The sequence below is a fragment of the Rhincodon typus genome, chromosome 19 (genome assembly GCF_021869965.1).
Source record: "Rhincodon typus isolate 14 chromosome 19, sRhiTyp1.1, whole genome shotgun sequence".
Lineage (NCBI taxonomy): Eukaryota > Metazoa > Chordata > Chondrichthyes > Orectolobiformes > Rhincodontidae > Rhincodon > Rhincodon typus.
Genome location: NC_063350.1, coordinates 9,016,254 through 9,044,150, shown reverse-complemented (window position 1 = coordinate 9,044,150; position 27,897 = coordinate 9,016,254). Strand labels below are relative to the sequence as shown.

At 42.2% G+C, this 27,897-nt stretch overlaps 1 protein-coding gene across 1 annotated transcript; it reads left to right on the top strand.

Moving 5' to 3' along the window:
- LOC109911244 (transcriptional repressor scratch 1-like) lies at window positions 1–26,173 on the top strand. The gene is made up of 2 exons (XM_048608450.1): window positions 1–160; window positions 25,452–26,173. Exons 1-2 carry the CDS (start codon window positions 1–3, stop codon window positions 26,171–26,173), a joined length of 882 nt encoding a protein of 293 aa, XP_048464407.1.
- The last annotated feature ends 1,724 nt before the right edge of the window (window positions 26,174–27,897 follow it).

Below are 27,897 nucleotides of genomic sequence, written 5' to 3'. Positions count from 1 at the left end.
ATGCCTCGATCTTTCCTCGTTAAGAAGGTGAAATTAGATGGTTTTCACTCTCCCTCTGCTGCAGTCTCAGCTTCTCAACAGCACCTTGACAACTCGTATACAATAACCAGGTCTCTTACAGACACTGTGGAGAACTTAGGGGTCCGGGTCAGTGAGAACGGTGAGTTCACAGATCGCTTTCGCGTGCTGCAATATATATTTTAAGGAATCTTCCTAAATGTTTAAAGAGAACGATGTTTCCTTAACTGTTCTGTGCTTATGTCTTGTGTGTGTGTGTAAAAAAATCTCTTTATGCACCCGTGTGCACCAATCTGCTATCGCTGTTCCTTACATAATGCCAATCCACTCGTCTATCGAAAGCAGTTCCTAAACAGAGAATCGTTCGCCTTTGTCCAAACCAGTGAAACTTCTGGACGATGGATTTATTAGGTGGCGAGAGGTCACGGATTTGCTGGATTTCTTGATGTTGTAATTGTTGATTTGTAGTCACAGGACTACATTGTGGAAGGAAGCGGACAGTGGCTTTTCGAGATTATATTGCTCGAAAAAAAAACTTGTTGATCTGTCACTGTGAGATTCCCAACACTGACCGGTACAAAACAAAAACAACTACGAGTTGTCTTCGTTATAACGTCGGCGAGACAAAGGGAACAATAGTTTTAAAAAATTCAGCAGAGGCTAGCCCTGCCAAGAGAGGATTCCGAGTTTGCTGACTCGTAGCTTTTTCATTCAAGTATTTGGGGAAAAAAAAACCACGAATGCATATTTTAATGCTGAAACTGCAACCCAGAAATTGCATGTGTTGTAAAACCCAAAACTATCACACTTCATTATTAGAAGACAATGATTAAATTGCAAGATATGAAACGCGATTTGGAAATATTATAGTTGAGGTGTAACTGACAGCTCGGTCCTCCGACCTTTCACATCTTCCTCTGTAAAAATGATCGCGTTGACGAATTCTGACAGTCGTTTCTTTGAAACGCTGGGGTCTTGTAACTGCGGTTCTGACATGAGAGGCTTGCCTTTAGATCGGAGCTCGCTTTTGATTATCTGATTCTCATTTCGAGACCAAATTCTTGGTTTAACCAGATCCTTGCCAAATTGTAGCTACTTTATTGCCTTGTTTTTTATTTCTCTCTCCCCAATCCTTTGGATTTTCCCCATCCTAAACTCGAAAGTCACAACCCTTAAACATCTGTTCCCCATATCCTACTTTTATTGTCTACTGATGGGAAGTTTTACAAGTTTGGTATGGATTTGACAAAGGTTTGGATGTTTATTTTGCTAACTTTACCCGCCCTGGCCCACTTCAACCCCATCTTCCCTTGGAGAAGCAACAGTGGCCTATTCTCTGGCACCCCACTCGCCTGGACTGTCTGGGTAACGTTAGTATTCCCCTGTTAGTAACACTAATGTACATACTGTTGCTCTTGGCAGCAAGACATTACAGTATCAATCTGGGGGGATCTGAATAAGCTGCTTCAGGTTATATTGCCCTTAACTCCCTGGTCTCCGCCCTTAAGATGCTGCCTAAAGCCTGCAGCTTTGACCGACCTGTCCTACCAATTCTAGATAGAGCCGATTGACAATTGCTCCTATGGAGTGGCTCAGGGATGCTGTGCAATGCAAGCTCCAATTGCAACACTGAGGCAGAAGGTCCGAGGGTTAATTAAACCCCAATCTGCTGAGTAAGCTGATCTCTGCCGGACACACATTATAGCTGCAACAGTTGGCGTCAAATCACCCTGCTAAAAGAAAGTGAGGGGTTAGCAAAATGACAAGCTGCTGCTCGCTGTCCCGTAATCCCTGATGGAGAATGTACCTGCACAGAAGCTGGCTTAGGAAGATATTGAGCTAGGACTGTAATGTGACCTGTGCTTAGCGACACACAAGGAATCGAAGCTGGTTCCCCATGATGGACTGACTCTAAACGGGCTCTTAATGACCGGACTGATGTGTTTGGTATTTTAGTGAAGAAAATTGGGTGTGTTCTAACACAACGCGGACAATTCGCTCTGAACCCATTGTGGCAAAGACAGTGTCTCTCCTGCAACAGTGTGGGCATGGTGGGGATATCAGTGGGTTTGTCCATAGTTCAGAGCAGGCGTGGAGGGGGATGGGGGTAGGGGGAACGACAGTGCGTTCAGGAGGGAACAAAGAAGGGAGAACTGGAACGAAAACAATACTGAGTTTCCAATTTCTGATTCCTTTGAAAAAAAAACGGCCTTTTCAGATTGCTGAAAGTGACCTCTTTAACCTCTAGCCCAGAGCCAACTAAGAATAGGAACTAAAGATATACTATAGATAGCCTGGTTAGGTGATTACATTTAATTACACAGCAAGAGGGTATGAACATGTTGTTATTCCCTCTGGAATGTAAAGTTTGTGAAACAGCGGGACAGGTGCAGTATTTCCCAATTTTAGCTACTGCCTGTCATACCTGTTGTGTTTTTTTCTTATCTAACGCTCCGACTTCCTCTATTATTCATTGTGATATTGTATCTGTTCAGCAGGGAACTCTGTCAGGATTTTATTTTTAAAAAAACTCTTCCTTGCCCCAGTCCTTTCTATAAATATTTAATTCATTCAGGGGAGCGATTCAATTATTTCACAGGATGTGGATACTGCTGGTAAAGTCACCATTTTCTGTCAGCCCTCAATACACCTTGGGACTGTGGCTGCAAGAGCAGGTCAGAGGCTGGGAGTTCTGCACTGAGTAACTCATCTCCTGACCTCCCAAAGCCTGTTGACCATCTACAAGGCACAAATTAGGAGTGTGATGGAAATCTCCCCACTCCCTAGATGAGTGCAGCTCCAACAATGCTCAAGGAACTTGACACCACTCAGGATAAAGCAGCCACATCCATAAGCATCAACTCCCTCCACCATCAACGCTCAGTAGCAGCATTCTGTACTGTCTACAAGACGCACTGCAGAAACTCACAAAGGCTCCTTAGGAAATAGAAACATCTTTTCATCCAGAGGGTGTTGGAGATCTGGTAAGAGCTGCCTGGAAGGGTTCCTGAGGCAGGAAACTTCACAACTTTTAAAAAATATTTGGATGAACATTTGAAATGTCATAGCATTCAAGGCTACTGGCCAAGTACTGCAAAGTGGGATGACTATAGACTTAGAGTAATTTTGAGTTTCCCTCCAAGTCACTCATCGTTCTGACTTGCAAATATACCATCATTCCTTCACTATTGTTGTGTAAAAGTCATGGAACTCCCTCCTTAACAGCATTGTGCATGTTGTTATATCAAATGGACTTCAGTGGTTCCAAAAGCCAGTTCACCAAAACCTTCTCAAAGGTAAATAGGATGGGCAATAAATGCTGGCCCATCCAATGACATCCACGCCCCATGAATGAATTAAAAAGAAAACCCTTTCCCTCCCCTCCCTTTCACCCTCCTCTCTAGTGCCTCTATATAATGCATCCTTCCCTTGCTTGCACTCCTTAATTAGTAAGCTGCAACTTGTTGCTTTGATTTCCTAGTTCTGAAAAAATCCAACAGGAATTGCTTTGGTCCAAAGCTGCCGTGTTAAATATACACCTAGCATTTTAAGAATCTGGTAAGATTTTGTGATAAAGTATTCATCAAAGAGATGAATTACTTTGAAGGGATTTGCTCCTCTCAGATTGTAGAGAAATAATAAATTCTTGGACATAAGTTAAAGGAAAGAAAGTTCTATATTCGTTGCATAATGTTATATTAGGTCAAGAATTGGGGAAAGTTTACAGGTTTGCAGCAGCAACAGGGAAGTGTGGCCAATATTTGCCCATACTGGAAGACAAGGGTACACTTGGAATGTTATGGTCACAGGTATGGAATATAACATTCTGTAAAACACTTATCAAATAGTGAATATATCCTTTGATCTGCAATATGTTAAATTTTAATTCAGGTATATTAGACTTTGTTCCCCAATGGCTACATATGGTGCTTACTGCGATTATAGACTGCACAACTTATTAAGAAATACAGATTTGCATTTGTATAGTATCTTCTACATCCCCAAGGGGTCTCAAGGCACTTTACAGCCAAAAATGTTTTTACTTTGTTGTGTAGTCCCTGTTGCAACAAGTAAAACAACAGCAATCTGAGCACAGTGAGCTATTTCATAATGAAAACTGATGGATAAATTTTGCCTTTAATGCCTAGACAGAACTTTGTTGCTGTTCATTGTGATAGCTTCTTTTCTTATTATTCTTTCATGGGATGTCAGTGTAAATGGCAAGGCCAGCATTTGTTGCCCATGCCTAACTGCCCTTCAACTGAGTGACCCATTTCAGAGGGCCATTAAGTTTGCTGAGCCACATGTAAGCAAAGAACACCAGATGGGTTTTTATAACAATCCATGATAGTTGCCATGGGTTGTTACTAAGACTAATTTTATAATAGAAACAAGGAATCTTTCATATCCATCGGAGATTGCAGACTGGGATTCAATTTAGCATTTCGTCCCTGGCATCTCTGGCAGTGGAGCATTTTCTATAGCACTGTACTGGAGACACAGACTGAAGGTACTGCTCAAATCATTAGAGTAGGACTTGAACCCATAACTGATTGACTCAAAAGGGAGATCGTGACCCAATGAGTCATACCCTCGTCTACTTTGCAAACCTATCCTGACTGCCCTGATCTCCCACACCCGCAAGGTAGTTTGAGAATGTGGTCGGTGTGGTCTAGTTGGACTTAAGGGTCTGTATCTATGCTGTATGACTCTATGTCTCTATTCTTTATTTCAAATGGTTAAACATAGTATTGTCTCTGTTTCTTTTGGGACCCGAATGAACATCTACCAAAGTTAAAGTGAGAGATCCCAATAGTTCCTATGGAAATCCGTTCCTTCTAGACCTTGATTTCATTCACAATGGCTAACTTTAACCTTCTGTGATACTATAACAAGGGTAGTAGGGAATTCACAGCCCTTTTCATACCTCTCACCTGAAATGATGAGAAATAAATGCTTGAAGGATGTAAATTGAATGCTTATTCCCTATCACACAGTTTACTTGAGCACTAACTTCCCACATTTTCAGTGTGCAATGCTATCTGATATTAACTAATTCCATACTAAAGGCCATGTGTATAGCCCTCAGTTACAGGAGGCATCGCACTTACCTCATGTCACCACTTTCTCACCATACAGTCATATGAACATATGAACTAGGAGCAGGAGTAAGCCATTCATTCCCCTACACATCTTTGCTACTCAACAAAATCATGGCAGATCTGACTGTGGCCTCAACTCTACATTCCTGCCTACCTCCGATAACCATTGACTTCCTTGTTAGTCAAGAATTGATCTATTTCTGCTTTAAAACTACTGTACCCAATGACCCTGCTTCCACTGTTCTCTGGGGAAGAGAATTCCAAAGACTTATGACCCTCTCAGAGAAAAAAAAAATCTCCCCATCTCTGTCTTAAATCAGACACCACTGACATTTAAACTGTGTTCCTTTGTTCTTGTCTTACCTTGTCACATTTCATTGATGACACCATTATCATGAAACAGTGCATCTTCTAAATCACTGTGAACAGTGTCTTCAGAAGTCAGCTGTTATTACACAACCCTTCAGTCTTTGCAATACAGTGCTGCTCAAATCTTTACCAAATGAAACCCCATTTTACGGATTGAAGATGATCACAACTGAAAACTGAAAGGGGGCAGGGTGGCTGCATGACATGGAGCACAGTTGCTGCAATCGAAGTCGACAGTGACTGTTGCTATCTCAGAGGTTACAAACCCAAATGTTCAGCTTTCAATGTTATTTTAGGGTCCTGACCCACACTTTGGGAAATCCTGGTGTAACGATTATAAAACCAAACTCCTCAAAATGTACACCTTCAAATGTGATTTGGATCACCTTCTCTGACTCTTTTCTGAACGCATTCCTATTGTCCAATTCCTCTCTTCAGAGTATGCTTTGGGAATGTTCATTATTAATTAAAAGCATTGTGTTAGTGCTCTGATATTGAGTTGTCTTGGCTTTGATCAAAGCCTTTTTGTATGACGTCAAACCACGAAGCAATCTGCCCTCTAAGATGGACAGAAAAATCCTACAATATAATTCAGAATAACAGAGGTGTTAATGCCAGCGTCCTTGTTACAGTTCACTCCACAATCAACATTACAAAAACCCATAGTATCTGGTCAATCCCACATTACAGTTTGCTGTGTGCACATTGGCTGTCATGTTTCCTACATTACAGCAGTAATGACATTTCAGATGCATTTTTTTTTGCTTATAAAGTGCTTCAGGATATCCTAAGGACATGAAAGGTGCTATAGAAATACAAGGTTTTTTTCATTCTTTCAGTGTTGCTATCTGAGATCTTCATCTTTAACCTATATTAACCAGACTGTACAGCACTTGCCATACCCTAATTTTTAATGGCAAGATAAAACAAGCAGTGTTACTTTAAAATAAACTACAGGATAAATGATATAAAGGCAAGTATCTGACAGTGAGCAGTATCATTCAATGTCATAGCTCTGTGAATATCACAAACTGCATGAGATTCATCTAGTAATTACTTCCCCAATAACTGGCTGGACTTGAACTGGACTACCATAAAATCTGGCGTCAGGAGATGCATTCTTGTGATTTTAGAAATTACTTTGAGCCAACTTGTACAGACCAAGTATTATTATATTGTTCTGGGACTCAACAAGGTGCAACATTAGCACAGTTACATTCAGATTGACACAGCAAAGTTAAACTGCATTCATTAAACAGTATCCATACACATGCTGTGATGATGTTCTAGTGGTTTATTGATCACCCCACTATGAAGCATCATTAACAAATAATCAATGTTTAACTAATTTTCTCACTGCACTTAACAGTTGTCTTTGTCACAAGATTATTGTTCTTTTTTATCTCTGGGCCATGAGACTGTTGGAAAGCCTTGAAAGTGGCAGTCCCTCCTGATTCTGCTCATCCTCCAAAGCAATGGACGGATAGAATAATTGAGTACACTTAATGAGCTGTTCACTTCTATCAGTCATTTCTCATTCCTGGGCTGGAAAGCATCAAAAGTTTGGCATCAATGCATCTGAATTCCATGAACAAGTTGACAATCTCTGCAAAAGGTTCCCCGGAGGGAGATGGTGGAGGAAAACTATGCTGATCCATTCAATTGCAAATTAGAAGATTTTCTGTATTAGAATGCAACATAAGCGTAATTTGAGACAACATACGATTGGGACAGTAGCACAATGGTAATGGTATTGAACCAACAAACCACTGGCCTGAACCTGTACTCCAGAAACTTAGTTTCAAATCCCACTTTGGCAGCTCAATTAAAATATTATGAATGAAATCACTGGATTGTTGTAAACACCCATCTGGATTGTAAGGAAAATTTGCTGACCATATCAGCTCCACATGTTGCCCCAGACATACAGCGATGTGGTTGACTTGTAACTGCCCTCTGAAATGGGATAGCAAAAAATTCAGTTGTATGTTCTTAGGGCTAAAGGGGTCAAAGCATATTGGGAGAAAGCGGAAAGACGGTACCACGTTGATCAGCATGACCACACTGAATGGCAGAACAGGCTTGAAGAACATACTCCTGCACCTGTTTTCCAGGTTTTTATCTGGTTCATCACCATCACCTACTCAAGTGCATTATACACAGGCAGTACGTGCTGACCTTTCCAGCCTCATTCATATCCCAAATATAATTTAATTTTTAAAAATAGGTGTTGTCTGCTTGGGAGGATGGATGTTTTTTGGACCCGTGGTTCCCAAAGTTCGCTAGAGCTGTGGTTTTCCTCATCTTGTATTCAGTTGTAGATTAGTTGGTTGAGACTTGTGGTCTATGATTAGTCAATAACTCCCTGTCCTTTAGGGAAGGAAACTGCCATCCTTACCTGGTCTGGCCTACATGTGACTCCAGACCCACATTGTGACTCTGAACTGCACTCTGGGCAATTAGGGATGGACAATAAATGCTGCCTAGCCAGCGACACCATCATCCCATTAATGAATAAAGTATTGTTGTATCGTATGACTCCCAGGACACTGGAAGACAAAATAGATAGCCCATCACCTTTTCTGTTGTCAAGAAATTCCTAAGTTTCTAAACTCTTGATTCTTGGTTGTCTTATGTTCTCATCCACTGGGTGCCACATCCTGCACTCTGGCCCTTGGCTCATTAGCTGAGTGGTTTAGTTTTTATTTACTACAAATCTGCCATTTCCCAGGAAAATTCCATTTAAACACAGCTCAAACTTTTAAATAAAATTAGCATTTAATACCAAGGATCTTGTTCTGAGGAAAGCTCAGAATTTTCTCTGAATTTTAAAGAATTCTCTTTAAAGAAGTTATAGCAAGACGTGCATTTATGTAGTACCTTTGTGAACATTGGGATGGCCAACACTCCCTGACTTCTTACTAAGCTAATCTGGCACAATTAATAACACTGTATAGTTTCCAATAGTAAAACTAGGTCACCGTGGAGCAGATTTCAGTTACTTGACAAAAAAAACCTTCAAACAACTAAAAACAACACGTATTTTTTTCAAAATAGTGTTCCCACTAGCCGAAAATGGAGTTAAATTTGCTCGAGACACTGGCCATGATCATATTGAAAGGTACAGCAGCCTCAAACAAACCTACTCCTGCTTTCTAGGTTTTTATCTGGTTCATCACCACCCACCTACTCAAGTGCAGTCAAGGAAACACAATACTTGCCGGCCTTTCCAGCCTCATTCAGAGTCCAAAAATATCCAAAGATACTGATCCAGCCAGAGGGAGGTGATAGTGTGTATAGGCTGGAAGAGGGGGACAAGTGCAGATCAGGCATGAGTGAAACCGATTTATCTATTCTTTCCTGGATTACAGCTGATCACCTTTATTTGCATTGAACCATACAAATGGCCCTGCAATGCTGAGATGCTCCAAAAATCTTAACAGTTCAGGTGGAGGTCATTTGATCCATTGTGTCTGCATGGAATCTTTGAAGGAGCCCTTTTCAGTCACCCTGCCCTTACCCACACCCCCCAACTCCCCCAGTGCCCTGTAATATTCCTCCTTCAGGTATTTACCCAGCTTACTTTTGAAAGCTAGTGTTGAATCTACGTCTACTGCCCTTTCCTAGGTAGCTATTCTGCATCACAACAAGCTTCTGTCCTTTTGTAACTGACTTTCCTGCCACTGGAAACAGTTTCTTTCGGCTTACAATCATAGAAACATCCACCAGTCAGCGGCAAAATTAGTCAACAGGACATTTTGGTTTTGACAGATCTGCAAATGAATGAAAACGAATCTCTCATTAGGAAGGAGCTGAGGGCCATCCAAGGGCAGATCATATTTACCACTTGCTCCTGAGTGACTCACTTACAGCTTTGGCTGAACAGTTACCTTGCCATCTGTGTTTATTGATCAATTTTACCTCAGCCTCCTGCCACAGCTTGCTCTTCTTGACCTACTGGTACTCTTTCACCTGTGTGCGATGGCCTTGATAACACTGATCAGTACTGGATTCTGTGCCAGGTATCACTATTTCCTGTTATGCGGTCTCAACGGTTGATGCTTCATTAAGGTTCAAAGTCAATCTGACTCACCAACGGTTCAGTATACACTTTTTTCCCCCTCAGCTGGGATAGCATTGCTACATCTTCACAGAATCCTACAGCATGGAAGCAGGCCATTGAGTTCATCGAGTCCACACTCACCCTCCGAAGAGCATCCCACCATGTTCACTGCCCCTTCCTTGTAACCCCACATTTCCCATGGCTAATCCCCCTAGCCTGCACATCATGGGCAATTTAGCATGGTCAATCCACCTAACCTGCACATGTTTGTACTATGGAAGGAAATCAGAGCACATGCAGACATGGGGAGAACATGCAAACTCCACACAGTCACCCGAAGGTGGAATCGAACCCAGATCCCTGGTGATGTGAGGCAGCAGTGCTAACCACTGAGCAACCATACTAGATTTTGTCTGTGTGTTCTGAACTAGCAAAGTGAAATACATTAGCCAGAGCCACTGCTCATGATAATTATGCATTTTAAAAAGCAGACACCTATTAAATACTAAATCACTCCACACAGTAACAGACAAAAAGGTCCCTATCGGCTGTTTCACAGCAATTGACTAGGTATTTTTAAAAATCATTCATAGAAATTAGGTGTTGCTGGCAAAACCAGCATACGCTGCTCATCCTCAATTTCCCTCAAAAAGATGACAGTCAGCCTGCATCTTGAGCATCCACAGTAATCAGGGTGTCAGGACACCTACAATGCTATTAGGGAAGGAGTTCCAGGATTTGCACACAGCAACACTGAAGAAACAGTGATATAGTTCCAGGCCAGGATGGTGTGCGGTTGGATGGGAATGTGCTTGTGGTGGTGGTGCTCAGATGTGATCATGCCCTTGATCATCCAGGTGGTGGAGGTTGTGCGTTTTTGAAGGTGCTGTTGAAAGAGACTTGGTCAGTTGCTGCTGTACATTGCTGCCACTGTGCATGGATGGTGGAAGGAGTGAAGGTTTTCGTTGGCAAACTGGGAGGCTCATATGCAACATCAACCCACTATAGACTAGTTGGGCTGAATGGCCTGTTTCTGAGCTGTACCTTCTATGCAGATTTCTATAAAAATGCCTAAAAGGTCCTCCACGTAAGGTAATAATACCACAAAAGTTGTCATCGTGTTTTTCAGAGCCTCTCAATTCTCCCCTTGTTCCAAGGCCTTTAGTAATATGCATACTATCATCCAGAGCTTAATTCTCTCCTATTTTTCATTTTCTGTCCCTTTCCTTTCCTTCTGTCTCTCGGAGCTTTGCTCCTCATGTTTCTGGAATTCATTTGACGCTGTGCCAGCTTTGGCATATCACTGAAGCCAGGGTTCAGGGAAGGGATGGAGAAAGACACAGAGAAAAACATTGTGGGATAAGAATTTAAATACAAGTTTGCAGGTTAATTATCTGGCATCCAGCATTTTTAGTGACTATAACCTTTCTCGTACTATTGCACCAGACTGCGGCACATTAGAGTGTTAAATATACACTGCAGATCCCCGACTGCGAAACATCTGCGACATTTTAGCAGTTAGTGTTTGTCACTTAACAAGATATTAAAAAACAATTTAAGCATGTGAACTTGGAGGATGGGCAAGAGAATGAGAAGTAAGATCACTGCTCAGAATTGTAATCCGTGATGTACAGAAGCAGTGTGTAGTCTTTAGGGTTCAGATTAACGTGCCTTTGTGCGGATTTTAACTACATAGCAACATTGACTGTGCTCCACTTTCTCTTGGTTGCAAAACACTTAAGAATACACTGAGCATGTGAAAGGCACTATATGAATGGATGTTCTTTCTATTACTGGTGATCAGACCAGAAATATCAATATACAGTGATACCCCAGCAGTTCACAGGTTACTTACTGACAGGTCAGATTTTTAATAACTACATTTTTTTTTGTCAATTTGCTTACTATTACACCAGATTAGAATGTTAGAGTTCTAAACACACACTGTTGATTGCTGATGGCAAAACACTGGTGACATTCTTTACACAACAAAAAAACAAAACAGTTTCCAAATTGAGAATATTCAAACTGACAATACTGGTCATGTCCCTTTGTAATGATTGTGTTGTGTTTCTTGAGTACAGTTTCAGAAGATATTCTGAATAAATTGGTCTGGAATTGTGTTTATACAAAGATTATAGTGAACTTAATGATCCCTCTATGTTGAATTACTCCTGTTTACACTTTTTTTTACACTGCAAAGCTTTTATTACAAAATCTGAGGCAGCTGTTTAAAGGGCTTTGCTAAGAAATAGAAACTGAACTGTCACTATCAGTTGGTATGAGCCTGATTCACAGATGAAGGCTTAATTCAAGGGGCCATCACTTTAACGCCTCTTGTTCTCTACACCTACTCCAGAGCTTGAGCTCACATTGCAAGCTTACACTCCCCCATCTACCAGGATCTTGTGGTGCAGTGGTATTGTCCCTACCTCTGGGCCAGAATATCCAGATTTGAGCCCCACCCAACTGGTGGCATGTCACGACACACACTAACAACACTCAAGAAACTTGACACCATCCAGGACAAAGCAGCCTACTTGATTGACACCACATCCACAAACATCCGCTCTCTCCACCACGGATGCTAAATGTCAGCAGTGTGTACTGTCTAAAAGGTGCACTGCAGAAATTCACCAAAATCCTTAGCCAGAGTCTATCAAATCCATGACCACTCTCATCTAGACAGAAAGGGCAGCAGATACATGGGAAAACCACCATCTGCAAGTTCCCCTCCAAGCCACCCATCATCCTGACTTGGAAAGATATCACCGTTCCTCCGCGGTCACTGGGTCAAAATCCTAAAATTCCCTCCCTAAATGCATTGTAGAACATCGACTACAGCAGTTCAAGAAGGCATCTCACCACCACCTTCTCAAGGGCAACTAGGGACAGGCAATAAATTCTGACCAGACAACACCAAGTCCCACAAGTGAATTTAAAAAAAGACATGTTGATTAAAATACTTACACTAACCCGCGCAGTACTGAGGGAGTGCTGCACTGTCATAGGTGCCATCCTTCAGAGGAGATATACTACTGAGAACTCACATGCACAGTCAAAAGGTCTTAGGAGATCCCAATCCACTATCTTGAAGGGCAGGGATCTCCTTCCCTGGTTTCCTGGGCCAGCATTTGACCCTCAATCAAACTCACAAAAAACAAATTATCTGGTCAGTAAGTCATCTCTGTGGGAACTGGTTTGTGCAAGTTGGTTCCTACATTACAACAATGGCTACAATTCAAAAGAGCCCCATTGGCTACAAACCTCTTCGGAATGTCCTGAGGAAGGAAAGGTGTTAGATAAATACAAGTCTTTACTTTCTTGCACTCTGTAAGTAACTGTGTCAGAACTGTACAGAATTCTATATTCATAGGAGGAAAGGAAACAGAGAGATTGCAGACCCATGTGATGCTTAGACGGGACATGGCAATGTACAGGAAATGGTGGCATAATTATATATCACTGGGCCAACAGTCCAGAGGCCCACGTTGATGCTGTGCAGGTGTGAGTTCAAATCCTGCCACTAGAACTGCAGTGTTCAAACTGAAACAATTAATAAAATCTGGAATTAAAAGCTTATCTCAGGGATGTTGGTGAAACAATCATTGATTGCCATAAAATATCAGCTAGTTTACTAATGCCCTTTCAGGAAATAAATCAATCATGCTTGCCTAGCCTGACTTATGTGTGACTCCAATCCACAGCTATGTGCTTGACTCTTAACAGACCTCTGAAATGAGCTAACAAGCCACTCAGTACAATGGTAAATCAGGGTTGCCCTCATCCTATGAAAGAGTAAAAAGGGAGGGGAATGTACAATATGAGGGAAGACCACCGGATCTGTCATTAGTTGATGTAACTCATTCTTACTGAGTAGTGCTTACTTCTGGCAAGGTTCGCTAACATGGAGCCTTTTCACTGAGTAATTCTTCCAACTACTTCATTGGACTCATATATACACTTAGTGGTCCATCTGCTTCTGCAGGAATAAGTTGTGAGCAACAACAATTTCCATTTGTATAGCAGTTTTAACATTGTAAAAAAATCACAAAGGCATTTTGCAGGTGTGATATCAATCAAACTTTGACATTGAACCACATAAGGAGATACTGGTCAGGTGACCAAAAACTTGGTCAAAGAGGCATTATTTGTGGAATCTCTTAAAAATGAGAAACTTGCATTTATATAGCACTTTCACAACCACAGGATATCTCAAAAATGCTTTGCAACCAATGAAATACTTTGGCATGTAGTCATCCGGACTGTAAAAAATGCATCAGCTAATTTGAATATAGAAAGTTCCCATAAATAACAATGTTAATAATGACCAGGTAATCTTTTCTTTTTAATGCAATTGTGATTGAGGGATCATTATTGTCCAGAACACCAGAGGAAACTTCACTTCTCTTCTTCAAAATAGTGCCATGGGATTTTTTGTATATTCACCTCAGAGGAAATTTGGGGCTTTGTTTTAAACAACTTACCCTAATCGTGCCTCCAACAGTTCTGTATTGCCTCAGGCCTGCACTGAGCTGTCATCCTTCATTTTTGTGCCTCAGTCCTGCAGTGTGTCTTGAACTTTGACTTCTGACTCAGAGTCAAGATTGTTACCAACTAAGACAAGAGACAAAGAGAGACCAAGATGTTTAGGGAGGAAGTTCCAGAGTTTAGGATGTCAGAAGTTCAGGCCTGGCTTCCAATTGCGACAATCCAACAGCTCTATGATTAACAAAACCAAAGTTGCTGGAAAAGCGCAGCAGATCTGGCAACATCTGTGAAGGAGAAAACAGAACGTTCTGAGGAAGGGTCACTGGACCTGAAATGTTAACTCTGTTTTTTCCTTCACAGATGCTTCCAGACCTGCTGAGCATTTTCCAGCAACTTTGGTTTTGTTCCTGATTTACAGCATCCGCAGTTCTTTTGGTTTTTATTTAGCTTTACGGTTAAATTTTACAGACACCATCTTCCTTTAAACTTTAGTTTTGGCCACAGTCAAAGTTTTTTTTGGCTCAAAAAGGAAAGGTGGGGCAAATATAGGGAGGTGATGGTGTTGTGGTAATATCACTGAACTAATGAACTTCACTGAGCTTCAAAATTCCAGGCTAACATTCTGGGGCTATGGGTTTGGATTGCTTCATAGCAGATACTGAAATTTGAATTTTATAAAAAGCTGGCCTAATGGCATCCACATATAACCAGTGTCATGAACCTATCCAATTCACTAAGGTACTTTAGGGAAGGAAATCTGCCATCCTCACCTGGTCTGGCCTACATGTGACTTCAGACCCACAGCAATGCGGTCAACTCTTAACTGCCCGTGGACAATTATAGTCAGGCAAAAATGTTGGCATTAGCTCATGATGCCCACATCCAATGAATGAGTAATAAAAGAAACAGAGTTATTTGGGTGACAAGGGACATAAACAATATTAAGAAGAAAAACTGTGTTTGTGACAGGTAGTAAATGGAAACAAGCTGAATACAGGAAGTTCAGAAGCAAGTTAAAGAAGTCAATAAGAGGAACAAAGAGGGATTATGAAAAAAGACTGGCATCTAAAATTAAGGTTAAACCCAAAGCACATCAATAATAAAGGGGTTGTAAAAGGAGTATAGCCAATTACAGATCTTTAAGGGGATTTATTTGGGGAGGCAATGGCCTAGTGGTATTTTACTAAACTATTAATCCAGAAATTTAGCTGATATTCAGGGGATCCACGTATGAATCCTGCCATGGCAGATGAAGGAACTTGAATTTAATTTTAAACAATCTGGAATAAAGAATCTGCTGATGACAAAAAACCATTGTAAATTGTTGGGAAAATGTTGAAGTTAGGTTGGTTAGACATAGGGGAATGGTCTGGGTGAGATGCTCTTTGGAGGGGTGATGGGGACTTGTTGGGCCAAATGGCCTGTTTCCACATTGTAGGGACTCTATGAAGATTTGACATGGTAGCAAAAATGGATACAAAATCAGCTGAGTGGTGGGAAACAGAGTAATGGTTAATGGGTATTTTTGGGTTGGAGGAAGGTTAGCAAAGGAATTCTCCAGATATTGGGATCCTTGCTTTTGTATTAAGATGTATTAATGACCTATATGTTGGTGTGCAGGGGACAAATCAACATTTGTGGACAACACACAATTTGGAAGAATTCAGTATTCTAAACTTCATAAACAGGGACAGAGACAGGGAGTTTATAGTGAACGTTTTACATAAAACACTGGTGAGGCCTCAGCTGGATTATTGTGTTCAGTTCTATGTGCTACATTATAGGAAAGATGTGAACATATTAAAGAGGGCACTGAAGACATTCACAAGAATTGTGCCAGAGATGAGAAACTTTGGAGAAACTGGAACTGTTTTCCTTAGAGATGAGAAGGCTGAGGGGAGATTTAATCAACGTTTTCAAACTTAATGCGAGATCTGGCAGGAGATTAGCCAAAGCATTGATAAGGGGCCAAATGGCCTCCTTCTGCACTGTTCCACTTCTGTGCATCTGTGATTCAAATTCTCAAGCTACCAGGATGGTATTGAAATCCAGTTTCTGTGGCATACTTGTATCATCAGTAATAGACTCCCCCACTCTGCAGTGGGAAACTGCAAGACACTGTATCAGGAAGAAACTTGCAGTTTGACACACTGTGCGTCATAAAAGCTAAATATAAAATATAATCAATCACAATGCTGCAAGTACACTGGCTTCCACACTGATAGCTTTCTACATACAGTGTGATATTAGGAACATGTGCATTAATATTCGTTTGTCTGCTGTTTTCACCAATGAATACACTGTCCTGCAGAACAGTAGGCACTGCACTGCACTTGAAAGCAATTCACTGTGTATCAATGCTTTGAAAGATGTGATGATGTGCTACATAAATGTGAGCCTCTCTTTTTGTGAAACAGGTCAATGCCCTTTATAAATATTGAATCCTGAAGATGCATTAAGCCCCATCGTTACTGGCACTGCGCAAAGTGACCATACGCTGTAATTGTACATCAGAGAAGGAGTATACTCGTCAAACACCATTACCATGAAACAGGCTAATCAGGGAAATTCCTGCATGCTCACAGTTTTAGTATAGAAGAAGGCCATTCAGCCCATTGTGTCCGTGCCAGTCAGGAAATATTGGATTACATTAATCCCGTTTTTCAGATCTTGGCCTGTAGCCTTGAAGCAAGTGAATACCTAAACATTATGAGAGTTTCTGAGCAACCTCCCTTTCAGGCAGCGTGTTCTAGGCTCCCATAATCCTGTGGGTGAAAAACGTTCTCCTCAACTCTCCTGTTAGCCTTCCATCTCTAATCTTAAATCTGTGACCCCTGGTTACTGATGACGGTACCATCTACCCCAGTCGTGTCCTTCATAATCTTATAGACATTATCTGTCAGGGAAAAGAAAATCAGGCACTGGGTAGAGTCTTGCTGACAACATTTGGTGGTCCAAGCAGAAGCCAATTTTCTGGGTAGTGGCTGACAATCCAGACGGTTGCAAGTTCGAATCAGACCACAGCAGCTACCAGCTAATTATGATCAAATAGCAGGAAAACCATGAAATGACCATTATAGCAATCAATACAAATTCAGCTGGTTAACTAATACAGGAAGAAAATCAGAAGTTGCTGGAAAAGCTCAGCAGGTCTGGCAGCATCTGTGAAGAAAAAATCAGAGTTAACGTTTCGGGTGTGGTTTGAACCTTCCTCAGAAGCAGTGTGTACTGAGTTTTTCCAACAACTTCTGTTTTTGTTCCTGATTTACAGCATCGCAGTTCTTTTGGATTCTTTTTTTGGTTAACTAATATCCCTCAGCAGCTACGGCCTCTTGTGACACAGTGGTAGTGTCCCTATGTTCAATTCTCACCTGCTCCACAGGTGGACCAAACATCTCTGAACAGGTTGGTGAGAAAACATCTGTCCCATAGCAGGTAGGGAACGATACAGCCCTACACCTGAACCAGCTGGTCTTTGACAGTGGTCACGCACTCCTTAGTTTACCATTTACGATATCTGAATAGCATGTTCATAAAATCAAGAGTGACTACAAACAGGTGTAAGTGTAGCCCTGCTAGTTTAACTCATCTCCAAAGAACTCTTATCTGATACAGATAAACCTTTTTTGCTATTTCATCATTAGTTCACAGCAACAGTGACACCAGATGTGAAGCATCAGCACAGATGTGGGGAAGCCAAGCATCTTAAAGATAGACATCCATTGCTCTGGGTTAACTGAAACCATTCAATGCTTTGTTTGAGGTAACTCCAGGTCACTTTTGTGAAGCATGGGTGGCCACATTCCCTGCCATCTACATGGACCTCTCCGAAGAATGGCAGGAAGTCATTGGGTAGAAGGAAAAGTTGGGCTTCACAACTCAAAAGGCAGTCACTTAGACATGAAACCTCTCACCCTCAGCTCCTCCTTACTGCTGCTGCTAGTGATGCCCTTCCACTATATTAGTGTAGTGTAGAGACTAGTGTAGTCATTTGATCACAGTGAGGACAGGGCAGACAAAGGACAGGGAGTAAGATGCATTTGAAATTCAGAGTTACAGAACAGATTCATTGATGAAGGCCACTCTCCCCATCATATCTTCGCCAGTTCTTAGATCTGATTGGCCGCACTCCTCTCTGTAGTCCTACTTGTTTTTCCTTTTCGCGTACTTCTCGAATTCCTTTTTGAATGTCATGATTGAGTCAATATCCACATCCCTCAGACTTACACTTCAGATTGTAACAGCTATCTGCATCAAAAATGGGTCTCATAACCCCTCTGGATTTCTGCCTACTATCATACGTTTGTGTTCTCTGGTTCTTGGCCATTGTGCCACTGAAGATAGATTCTCTTCATTTATTCTATCAAACACATCAATTATATCTCTAGAGGACAAAGTTTACAGTTGCACAGACTGTCATATCAATAATAAGGGAGATAAGGGCAAAGAAAAAAAAAGTATTGCGTAAATTATACAATATTTACAGCAGAGAAACAGACCATTTGGCCCAACTGTTCCATGTTAGCATTTAACAGTCCACACATGCTTTCTCTCTGCTTTCTTCATCAAATTCTGTCATATGCAATGTTTCCTAGGTGTTAACAGCAATCACACTTCAAATATGCCTAGATATTAAACATATCAAGGGATGTGGGAATTGTGTGGAAGAATGGCATTGAAGTAGATGAGCCGTTACCTAGTTGATGACAGAGCAGGCTTTGATGAGCTGAATGGCCTACTCCTATTTCCAATCTGCATTGGCTACGGTATATTAACAGAAACATGTTGAAGTATTGCTAAACAGGAATGGTCAAGTGGTCAAGGTATAAAGGAGTACGGCAGAGAGGTGCATAGGCTTGTTTATGGAATTCCACATACTAGTGCCTAAGTTTTAAAAATATGGGTGCTTATGGCGGAGTATTTAAAATTAGGAATACTCAGGAGGCCAAGCCTGAAGCAATCCAGGGGTCTGAAAACAGAATGAGAGGTTTAAAAGCAAGAGGCATTGTTGGCATATGCAGGCTGGTAAGCAATGCTGTTGGGTGAACAGGATTCGATCTTCTTGTTGAAGATACATCTGATGAAATGAGACTGGGCCAATCTCAGAATGAAAAGAGGGGAAACAGGGAATATATGAAGCAAATGGCAGGGTGTGGGAAGCAGGGAGTGACCAGTGGGGATGAGAGGCCAAAAGCAATGACAAGGAAGTCAATCAGCAGGTCAACAGTGACAGAGGTACTGAGACTAGTAAGCAAGACAGAGCTGAGCGTTTGAAAGTGATTTTGGAGAGGGAAATAAGCAATTCACGTTTTCTCTTTTGGGAGATCGCGAGGTCAAGAAGTTGGGAGGTGGAAGAGAGGGCAGCGTTAGAGATGGAGAAAGAGGTAAGTAGAGAGAGATAGAGAGATAAATGTCCAGATAATCTGCTTTGGTGACACTAGTCAGATGGGAGGGGACAGAAGAGATGAGCTGTACAAATGATGATGCCCATGCAGCTTGAAAGAGTTGGCGCAAGGAGGCATTTGGAGCTATGTCACTGGAGTATTGGCTTGTTCAAGGTAAATGTTGGAAGCGGGAAATCTGTTATGAGGAGTTAATGGCTATCGCCTGCAAGCCAATTTTCTATCAGCACCAGAATATTGATTAATTTGCCCATTGATGAGGTGGTAGATAACAATTTATTGATTTGTCCTTCCAAAGTTGGTTTGTATGCAGAGAACTTTTGGAGTTGTGCTTTACTCAGTTGGTGGTCATAGAAACAGCAGAAGCTATTGGACTGATCAGGAGAGTCACTAAGACCAATTCTGACACGACATTAAAGCTCACGCGCTCGAGTGGCTTTTCACACTGTGTTTCAGTACCATTAACATCAGGATTGTTCCTGGGATGGAAAAATAGATGGCTACCACTTATACAATGTCGTCACAATCACGCATTGTCTCAAAGTCTTTACAGTCAATAAAACACTCGAAGTACAGTCATTATTTTAATGTGGGAAATGTAGAGACCTGGCCTTGTTCCTAAAATTAAATATATGCCTCCATCTGAAATTTTAGAATATTGTGAATTTAAAATAAACACTCTCTTCCTTTGCAATAAGCAAAAGAGAAAACGCAAGGTAATTAGAAGGTTGTGGAAAAACTTTTGCAGTCAATTGTCTGACCTTAGTTTATTTCAGATATTTATCCTTCAAGCAACATAACTAAAAAAAATGATCACACTGCTGTTTTGGGGGCTTGCTGCATACAAATCAGCTGCCAGGAGTTTTACATTATAACAATATGTACATTTCAAAAATATTTAATTGACTGTAAAGTGCTGTGGGACAACCTGAGGTGGTGTAAGGTGCTATAAAATGAATGGCTTGCTTTTCCTTAATTGCATTAGCAAACCCCCACATCAATGAGATATCACTGCATGCAAGAGTCTGATTTCATGTTAGTGTGAGTTTATCCAAATACACTGTACTTCAATAGGAAGATGGTGGTATACTGTTAATGCCACTGAACTAACAAGTTACAACTTCTGGGCTAATGTTCTGTGGACCTGGGTTCAAATCTCACCTTGGCAAATGGTTACCAGATGGATGGTTGCTTAGTTCACAATAAAAAGTGAGTATAGTTGTGACCTTATAAACTGATCTGTTTCACTAATGTCCTTTAAAGTCTGTTCCTGGTCTGGCCTACATCTGATGCCAGACCCATAACAATGTGGTTGACTCTGGGTAATTAGGGATAGACAATAAATACTGCCCTGTAAAGGAAAAACAAAAAGTAGATGTCATCAGTTAAAGTCAATCAACAAGTGGAAGTTGACTTGCATTGAGAGTCTCATTATTGATTCTTTCAATCTCTAGTTCCCCAACTTTCTAAGGTCAATACATTTCTTTAATTCTGGACTCTTGAGCATCCTTTAATCACCCCATCATTGTTGACTATTCCTTCAGTTAGCACTGAAAATCTCCTCCAAACCTGTTGACCCTGTCCCTTCCTTCAGCATAGTCTTTAAAGCATTTTAAATAAGCTTTAGGTCACCTAGGCTGACCTAACAGGCTCCCAGAAGCTAGGATCAATAAATGTGGAGCTGGAAAAGCACAGCAGGTCAGGCAGCATCTGAGCAGGAAAGTTAACGGTTTGGGCTGAAACCCTTCATCAGGACCAGTCTTGACACAGGGTTTCAGCCCGAAACGTTGACTTTCCTGCTCCTCTGATGCTGTCTCATCTGCTGTGCTTTTCCAGCTCCACATTTATTGACTCTTGACTCCTTTCGTGGCTTGGTGCCAAGTTTTATTTTATAACGTTGTTTGTACAATTAGCAAGAGAACCAGGAGACAGCAGAGGAGGTCTTTTTTAAATGTGGCAAGCTGTGATGATTTGGAATGGTTTGGCTGGAAGATTAGTGGAAGCAGCTTCCAATGGAGGTTGGATAGATATTTGAAAAGGAAATATTTGTGTGTATCAGGAGGAGATGGGTTTGAGATCAATTAGACAACTCTTTGCTGGAAGACTCTATAGATTTGATTAATAGTTTTAGCTTGTTTGATATGACCTTGCTGTTTCCATCTTCTGGCACAGATGAGAGTTCATTAGTGACAAGTCATGCAATGCCAGGTGCAGTACATTGTAGTGAAAGAGTGACATAATTCCATTCACAGCATGTAAGAACGGACCTTTAGGTTCACACAAGATATGAGTCTGCCTTTTGAAACTGCATCTTGCTGTGAACATGAAGAACGAGAGTTGGGAAAGAGCCCAGCCTGTCAAATTGATATTCCAATGACCTGTTGGCCTGAATGACTAGAGAACCTGGGGTTCTTTTCAGTGCAGTGAAGGTTGAGGGAGACTTAACAGAAGTGCTCAAAGTGACAAGGGTTGCGGAGAATAAATGAAGAGAAGCTATTTCCACTGTTAGGAGGCTCAGTACCTGGGAAACATAAAAACACAGGAGGAAGAGATGAGTTTTTCTTTCTCTCGTGAATTATGATGTTCTGGAATTCATTACCTGAAAGAACTGTGATGGAAGATTCAGTGTCAAATTTGGAAAAGAGAAAATTTGCAAAGATATTGGAAAAGAACATAGGGTCATAGGGTTATACAGCAGATATGTCTGGTATGTTTCTCAATCTCATTCTCCTGACTTCTCCCCATAACCCTTGATCGCTTACTAATCAAGAAATAACTGATCTCTATCTTAAATACACTCAATGACTTGGCTTCCACTGCCTTCTGTGGTAATGAGTTCCACAGATTCACCACCCTCTGGCTGAAGAATGTCCCCCCTCATCTCAGTTCTAATCGGTTGTACCTTCGTTCTGAGGCTGCGCCCTCAGGTCCTAGTCTCTCCTACTTGTGGAAACATCTCCACATCCTCTCTATCCAGGCCTCTCAACATTTTGTAAGTTTCAATCAGATGCCCTCTTATCCTTATAAACTCCATCAAGCAAATGACTCAGCGTCCTCAACCGCTCCTCATATGACAAACCTTTCACCCCAAGGATCATTTTTTGTAAACCTCCTATGAACCCCCTCCAACGCCAACACATCCTTCCTTAGATACAGGGCCCAAAACTGTTCGCAATATTCCAAATGTGGTCTGACCACAGACTTGTACTGCTCAGGCTGTGTATCTCTGCTCCTGAAATTAATGTGAACGTTGCATTTGCCTTCTCAACTGCCAAATGAATCCACATGGTTGGGCAACACGGTCGCTCAGTGGTTAGCACTAATGCCTCGCAGTGCCAGGGACCCAGGTTCAATTCCAACCTTGATTGTCTGTGTGGAGTTTGCACATTCTCCCCATGTCTGCCTGGGTTTCTGCTGGGTGCTCCGGTTTTCTCCCACAATCCAAAGATGTGCAGTTTAGCTGGACTGGCCATGGGAAATTGCCTATCGTGTCCAGGGATGTGCAGGCTAGGTGGATTAGCCATGGTCATGGGGATAATTTGGGTCTAGGTATGGATGGGATGCTCTTTGGGGCATCATTGCAGACTCAATGGGGCAAATGGCTTCTTTCCACACTGTAGGGATTCTATATCAACCTTAAGAGTATCCTGAGCCAAGACTCCCAAAGACCTTTTGAGCCTCAGATTTCCGAAGCCTTTCCCCATTTAGAAAATAGTCTACTCCTCCATTCTTCCATCAAAAGTGTATAACCTCACAATTTACCGCATTATATTTCATCTGTAACTTATTTGCCCACTCCTTCTGCCTAACCAAGTCCTTCTGTAGTCTTCCCACTTCCTCAACACTACTTGTCCCTCCACCTATCTTCGTATCATCTGCAAACCTATTGCATCTCTAACTTTTCTCAGTTCTGATGAAAGGTTAACTAAAAGCTAAAAACTCTTCATCCAGAAAGTGGCACGCCAGTGGAATTCTCTGCCACAGACAGTGATTGAGGACAAAACCATTAATGTTGTCAAGAAGGAATTAGATATAATTCTTAAAGCTAAAGGGATCAAAGGGTATGCAGTGAAATGGGAACAGGTCACTGAATAGGATCAGTCATGATCATATTGAATGGCAGACCATGCTTTAAGAGCTGAATAGACTCCTCCTAAAGTCACAGTCATAAAGGACAAAAGAGTCTATACCACCCTGTCTACACTGATCCCACTTTCCTGCTGTTGACCCATAGCATTGAATGTTTTGACATCTGAAATGCTCATCCACATATTTTTTAAAAGGCAAAGAGCATTGGACCATGAGAGGCAGGATAAGAATCTATCAATCTCAGCCTTAGATATACACAAGGACTCTGTCCCCACAGATCTCTGTGGCAAGAAGTTCCAAAGACTCACTGTTTTCTGGAAAATCTCAATAGTCAGATACAATTTCTCTTTTGCGAAGCCATGCTAACTCTGTTTGATTAGATTGTGAAGTGATGGGGTTGTGAAGTTTCCTACCTCAATTACAGTCCCAGGCAGAGCATTCCAGATTCTCACCAACTTTTTTTGGGTAAAAAAGCTTCTCCTCAAAATCCACTCCTGCTCCTTTTCTGTGTGTCATAGTCATACAGTTATCAGCATTGAACGGACCCTTCAGTCCAACTTCTTCATGCCGACTAGATATCCTAAACTTATCTAGTCTCATCTGCCACCATTTGGCCCATGTCCCTCTAAACCCTTCCTATTCACGTACCCATCTGGGTCTCTTTTAAACATTATAACTGTACCAGCCTCCACTACTTCCTCTGGCAGCTTGTTCCATACATGCACCACCCTGTGAGAGAAAAAAATTACCCGTCAGGTCCCTTTTAAGTCTTCCTGTCTCACCTTAAACTTCTAGTTTTGGACTCTCTTGTACCCTGGGAAAAAGACCTTGGCTATTCACCCTATCGATGCCCGTAATGACTTTTTAATCTGTATAGGTCACTCCTCAGCCTCTGACACTCCAAGGGAAAATAGCCCCAGCCTATTCAGCCTCTCCCTGTAGCTCAAACCCTCCAATCTCAGCAACATCCTTGTAAATCTTTTCTGAATCCTTTCAAGTTTAACAACGTCTTTCCTATAGCTGGGAGACCAGAATTGAATGTGGTATTGTAAAAGTGGCCTATGTTTCTATGAATCAATTGTTTTGCCCTGCCCCTGTCTTTCTGTCTCAAAGCTTTGTTCACAGCTACATCTAAGGTCCTACAGCACAAAGCAGCCCTTCAGCCCATTGAGTCCACACCAACCTATGTATAGGTTGAACCCTTCAAGTTTCACAACATCTTTGCTAAAGCAGGGAGACCAGGATTTAAGATAACAAGGGATAGAGCTGGATGAACACAGCAGGCCAAGCAGCATCAGAGGAGCAGGAAAGCTGACATTTCAGGCCTAGACCCTTCTTCAGTTTTCTGAAAGTGCTCTTATGTTTCTATGAATTAATTGTCTTGCCCTGCCCTTTTCTGTCTCAAGGTTATATTCACAAGCTACAACTAAAGGGTAGCACAGTGGCTCAGTGGTTAGCACTAGCACCTCATGGTCCCAGGTTCAATTCCACCCTCGGGCAACTGTCTGTGTGCAGTTTGCACATTCTCCGTGTGTCTGCGTGGGTTTCCTCCGGGTGCTCTGGTTTCCTCCCCCAGTCCAAAGGTGTGCAGGCTAGGTGGATTGGCCGTGCTAAATTGCCCATAGTGTCCAGGGGTGTGTAGATTAGGTTGGTTATATCGGTCTGGGTGGGATGCTCCAAGGGTCAGTGTGGACTTGTTGGGCCAAAGGGTCTCTTTTGCATGAATCATGGAATGCCTACAGTGTGGAAACAGGCACTTCGGCCCATGGAGTCTACACCAACCTATGTACAGGTCGAACCCTTCAAGGTTAACAACATCTTTCCTAAAGCAGGGAGACCAGGACTGAAGGCAGTATTATAAAAGTGGTCTATGTTTCTATCAATTAATTGTTTCGCCCTGTCCCTTTCTCTCTCAAGGTTACATTCACAGCTACATCAGCCCATCATCGGTGTACGAGAGCCGAGGGGAGAGTCTGACAGCGCCCCAGCCCGTCTTCACTAAAGTCGGCGAGGTGTATGGGGAGCCGGAGGGGTTGGGGCTGGGGCCGGACAGCCCTCGCTCGGGGCTGGCGAACGGCTACTTCAGCGGCGAGGCGGCGGTCAGCGAGGGCTACAGCATGGACGCTTTCTTCATCACGGACGGCCGGTCAAGGAGGAGGAGCGGCGGGGCCAGCGGGGGAAGGCAGCCGGGACAGAGGCACCGGTGCGGGGAGTGCGGCAAGACGTACGCCACCTCGTCCAACCTGAGCCGCCACAAGCAGACCCACCGCAGCCTGGATAGCCAGCTGGCTCGCAAGTGCCCGACCTGCGCCAAGGTCTATGTCTCCATGCCCGCCCTGGCCATGCACGTCCTCACCCACGACCTCAAGCACAAGTGCGGCACCTGCGGCAAGGCTTTCAGCCGGCCGTGGCTGCTGCAGGGTCACCTCCGCTCGCACACCGGCGAGAAACCCTTCGGCTGCGCCCACTGCGGCAAGGCGTTCGCCGACCGCTCCAACCTGCGAGCCCACATGCAGACCCACTCGGCCTTCAAGCACTTCCGCTGCAAGCGCTGCAACAAGACATTCGCCCTCAAGTCCTACCTGAACAAGCACTACGAGTCTGCCTGCTTCAAGGGTCCCCAAGAGGGGGAGTCCTGAGACAGAGAGAGAGAGAGAGAGAGAGACAGAAAGAAATGCAAAAAAAATTTGCAACACCTCCTGACTGAGGGGGGTGGAATGAGATAGAACAGAGTCGTGCGAAAAATATAAACGCAAAACCTCCTAAACGTGGAATGAGAGTCGTGCAAAAATATGAATGCAAAACCTCCTTAATGTGGAAATGAGAGATGTGCAAAAATACAAGTGCAAAACCCCCTAAACATGGAATGAAATAAATGAGACGTGAAAAAATAAGAATGCAAAATCTCCTAAATGTGGAAATGAGATAAATGCGAGACCTCCTAAATGTGGGATAGGATAGGAGACGTGCAAAATATAAATTGCAAAATCTTCTAAACGTGGAATGAGATAAATGAGAGACGTGCAAAAATAACAGTGCAAAACCTCCTAAATGTGAAATGAGATAAACGAGAGACATGCAAATAAAAATGCAAAGCCTCCTAAAAGACGAGGAATGACAACTTCTCTCCACCTCAAAGCAATACTTCCTTGAGATTACTTCCTAACATTTTTTTTAATAAATATATGCTGGATTTGCTCTAAGAAAAAGAAAAAACTGCAACCCTCTTTTCAAAGTCGTAGCATGACATAAAGATTATATTTTTTTTGTCATGCACCCACCAGAATCTTTTCTTTAGAACCAGTTCTTTCCACCAGGTTTGGAAGGAGGAACTCACGAAGTGAAAGCACTGGGATCATGATGACTGAGCTGCACAAATAGCTGTACAAACAGGCAGGTGTGTGCACGTGCACAGCTGCACCAGGAACATATATGCCACACCCAAGAATAGTCCCCCAGAACATACTAACAACACATGTGCGACCATGCAGCTGTGCATTAAACATACAGACACATGCATGCGCATGCAGATACATGCACATTGACAAATAGGCATGTGTGCATGCACACATCCATCTGCACACGCACACAGGGACACATATGCACGCACAGGTATACTTTTCCAGAACATGCCAACATCATGTGCTATGCATGCATGCACACACAGACACACACAAAAATGACCTCTGTATTTTTTATGCTGCTCTTTGCTACAGGACGGGATATATTTATTGCATCTTCCACGGCGACTGAATGGTACTCGACTTTTTCAAAAGGGTAATTTTTTTTTCACTGACCTGAAGACAATGCAATGTTTCCGGTGTTTTCCCTAGGATTGGCCCATCAGCAAGTATTATGTGTTAAAGTTGAATATGTTTTGTCAAAAGAAAACTAATACTCTGTGCCATGTTATTTAATTAATGTACAGTAGAATCTACCTACAGTGACCATGTGGGTCCGTTGCCAATATTGATCTAAGCCTCCTGTGACCAAGCAATCTGAACAGTTGGTGCTAGAATCTTGTGTTAAAAAAAGCTAGCTGCTAATTTTCACAGTCAGTAGGACGTTGCAAAAGTCTTCTTTGGGTAGGTATGGAACACAGGATCCCGAACACAAGGTATTTTTCTGCAAGATATATTCATCCAAAGGTAGAATTGATCACTCATAGGAAGGCCAGTGGCTCAATTAGTCCTTAACCAGCCTCCTCAAACTACTTCAGCATAACCTTTTATTCCTCTCTCCTCTACATTCCTTTCAAGCTTCCCCTTAAATCTATGCACTTAAATGTCTCAATTAGTCCTCTGGTACCAGGTTCCACATTTTACTTACTCATTTTCAGCATAAACTCACCCTGAATTCCCTT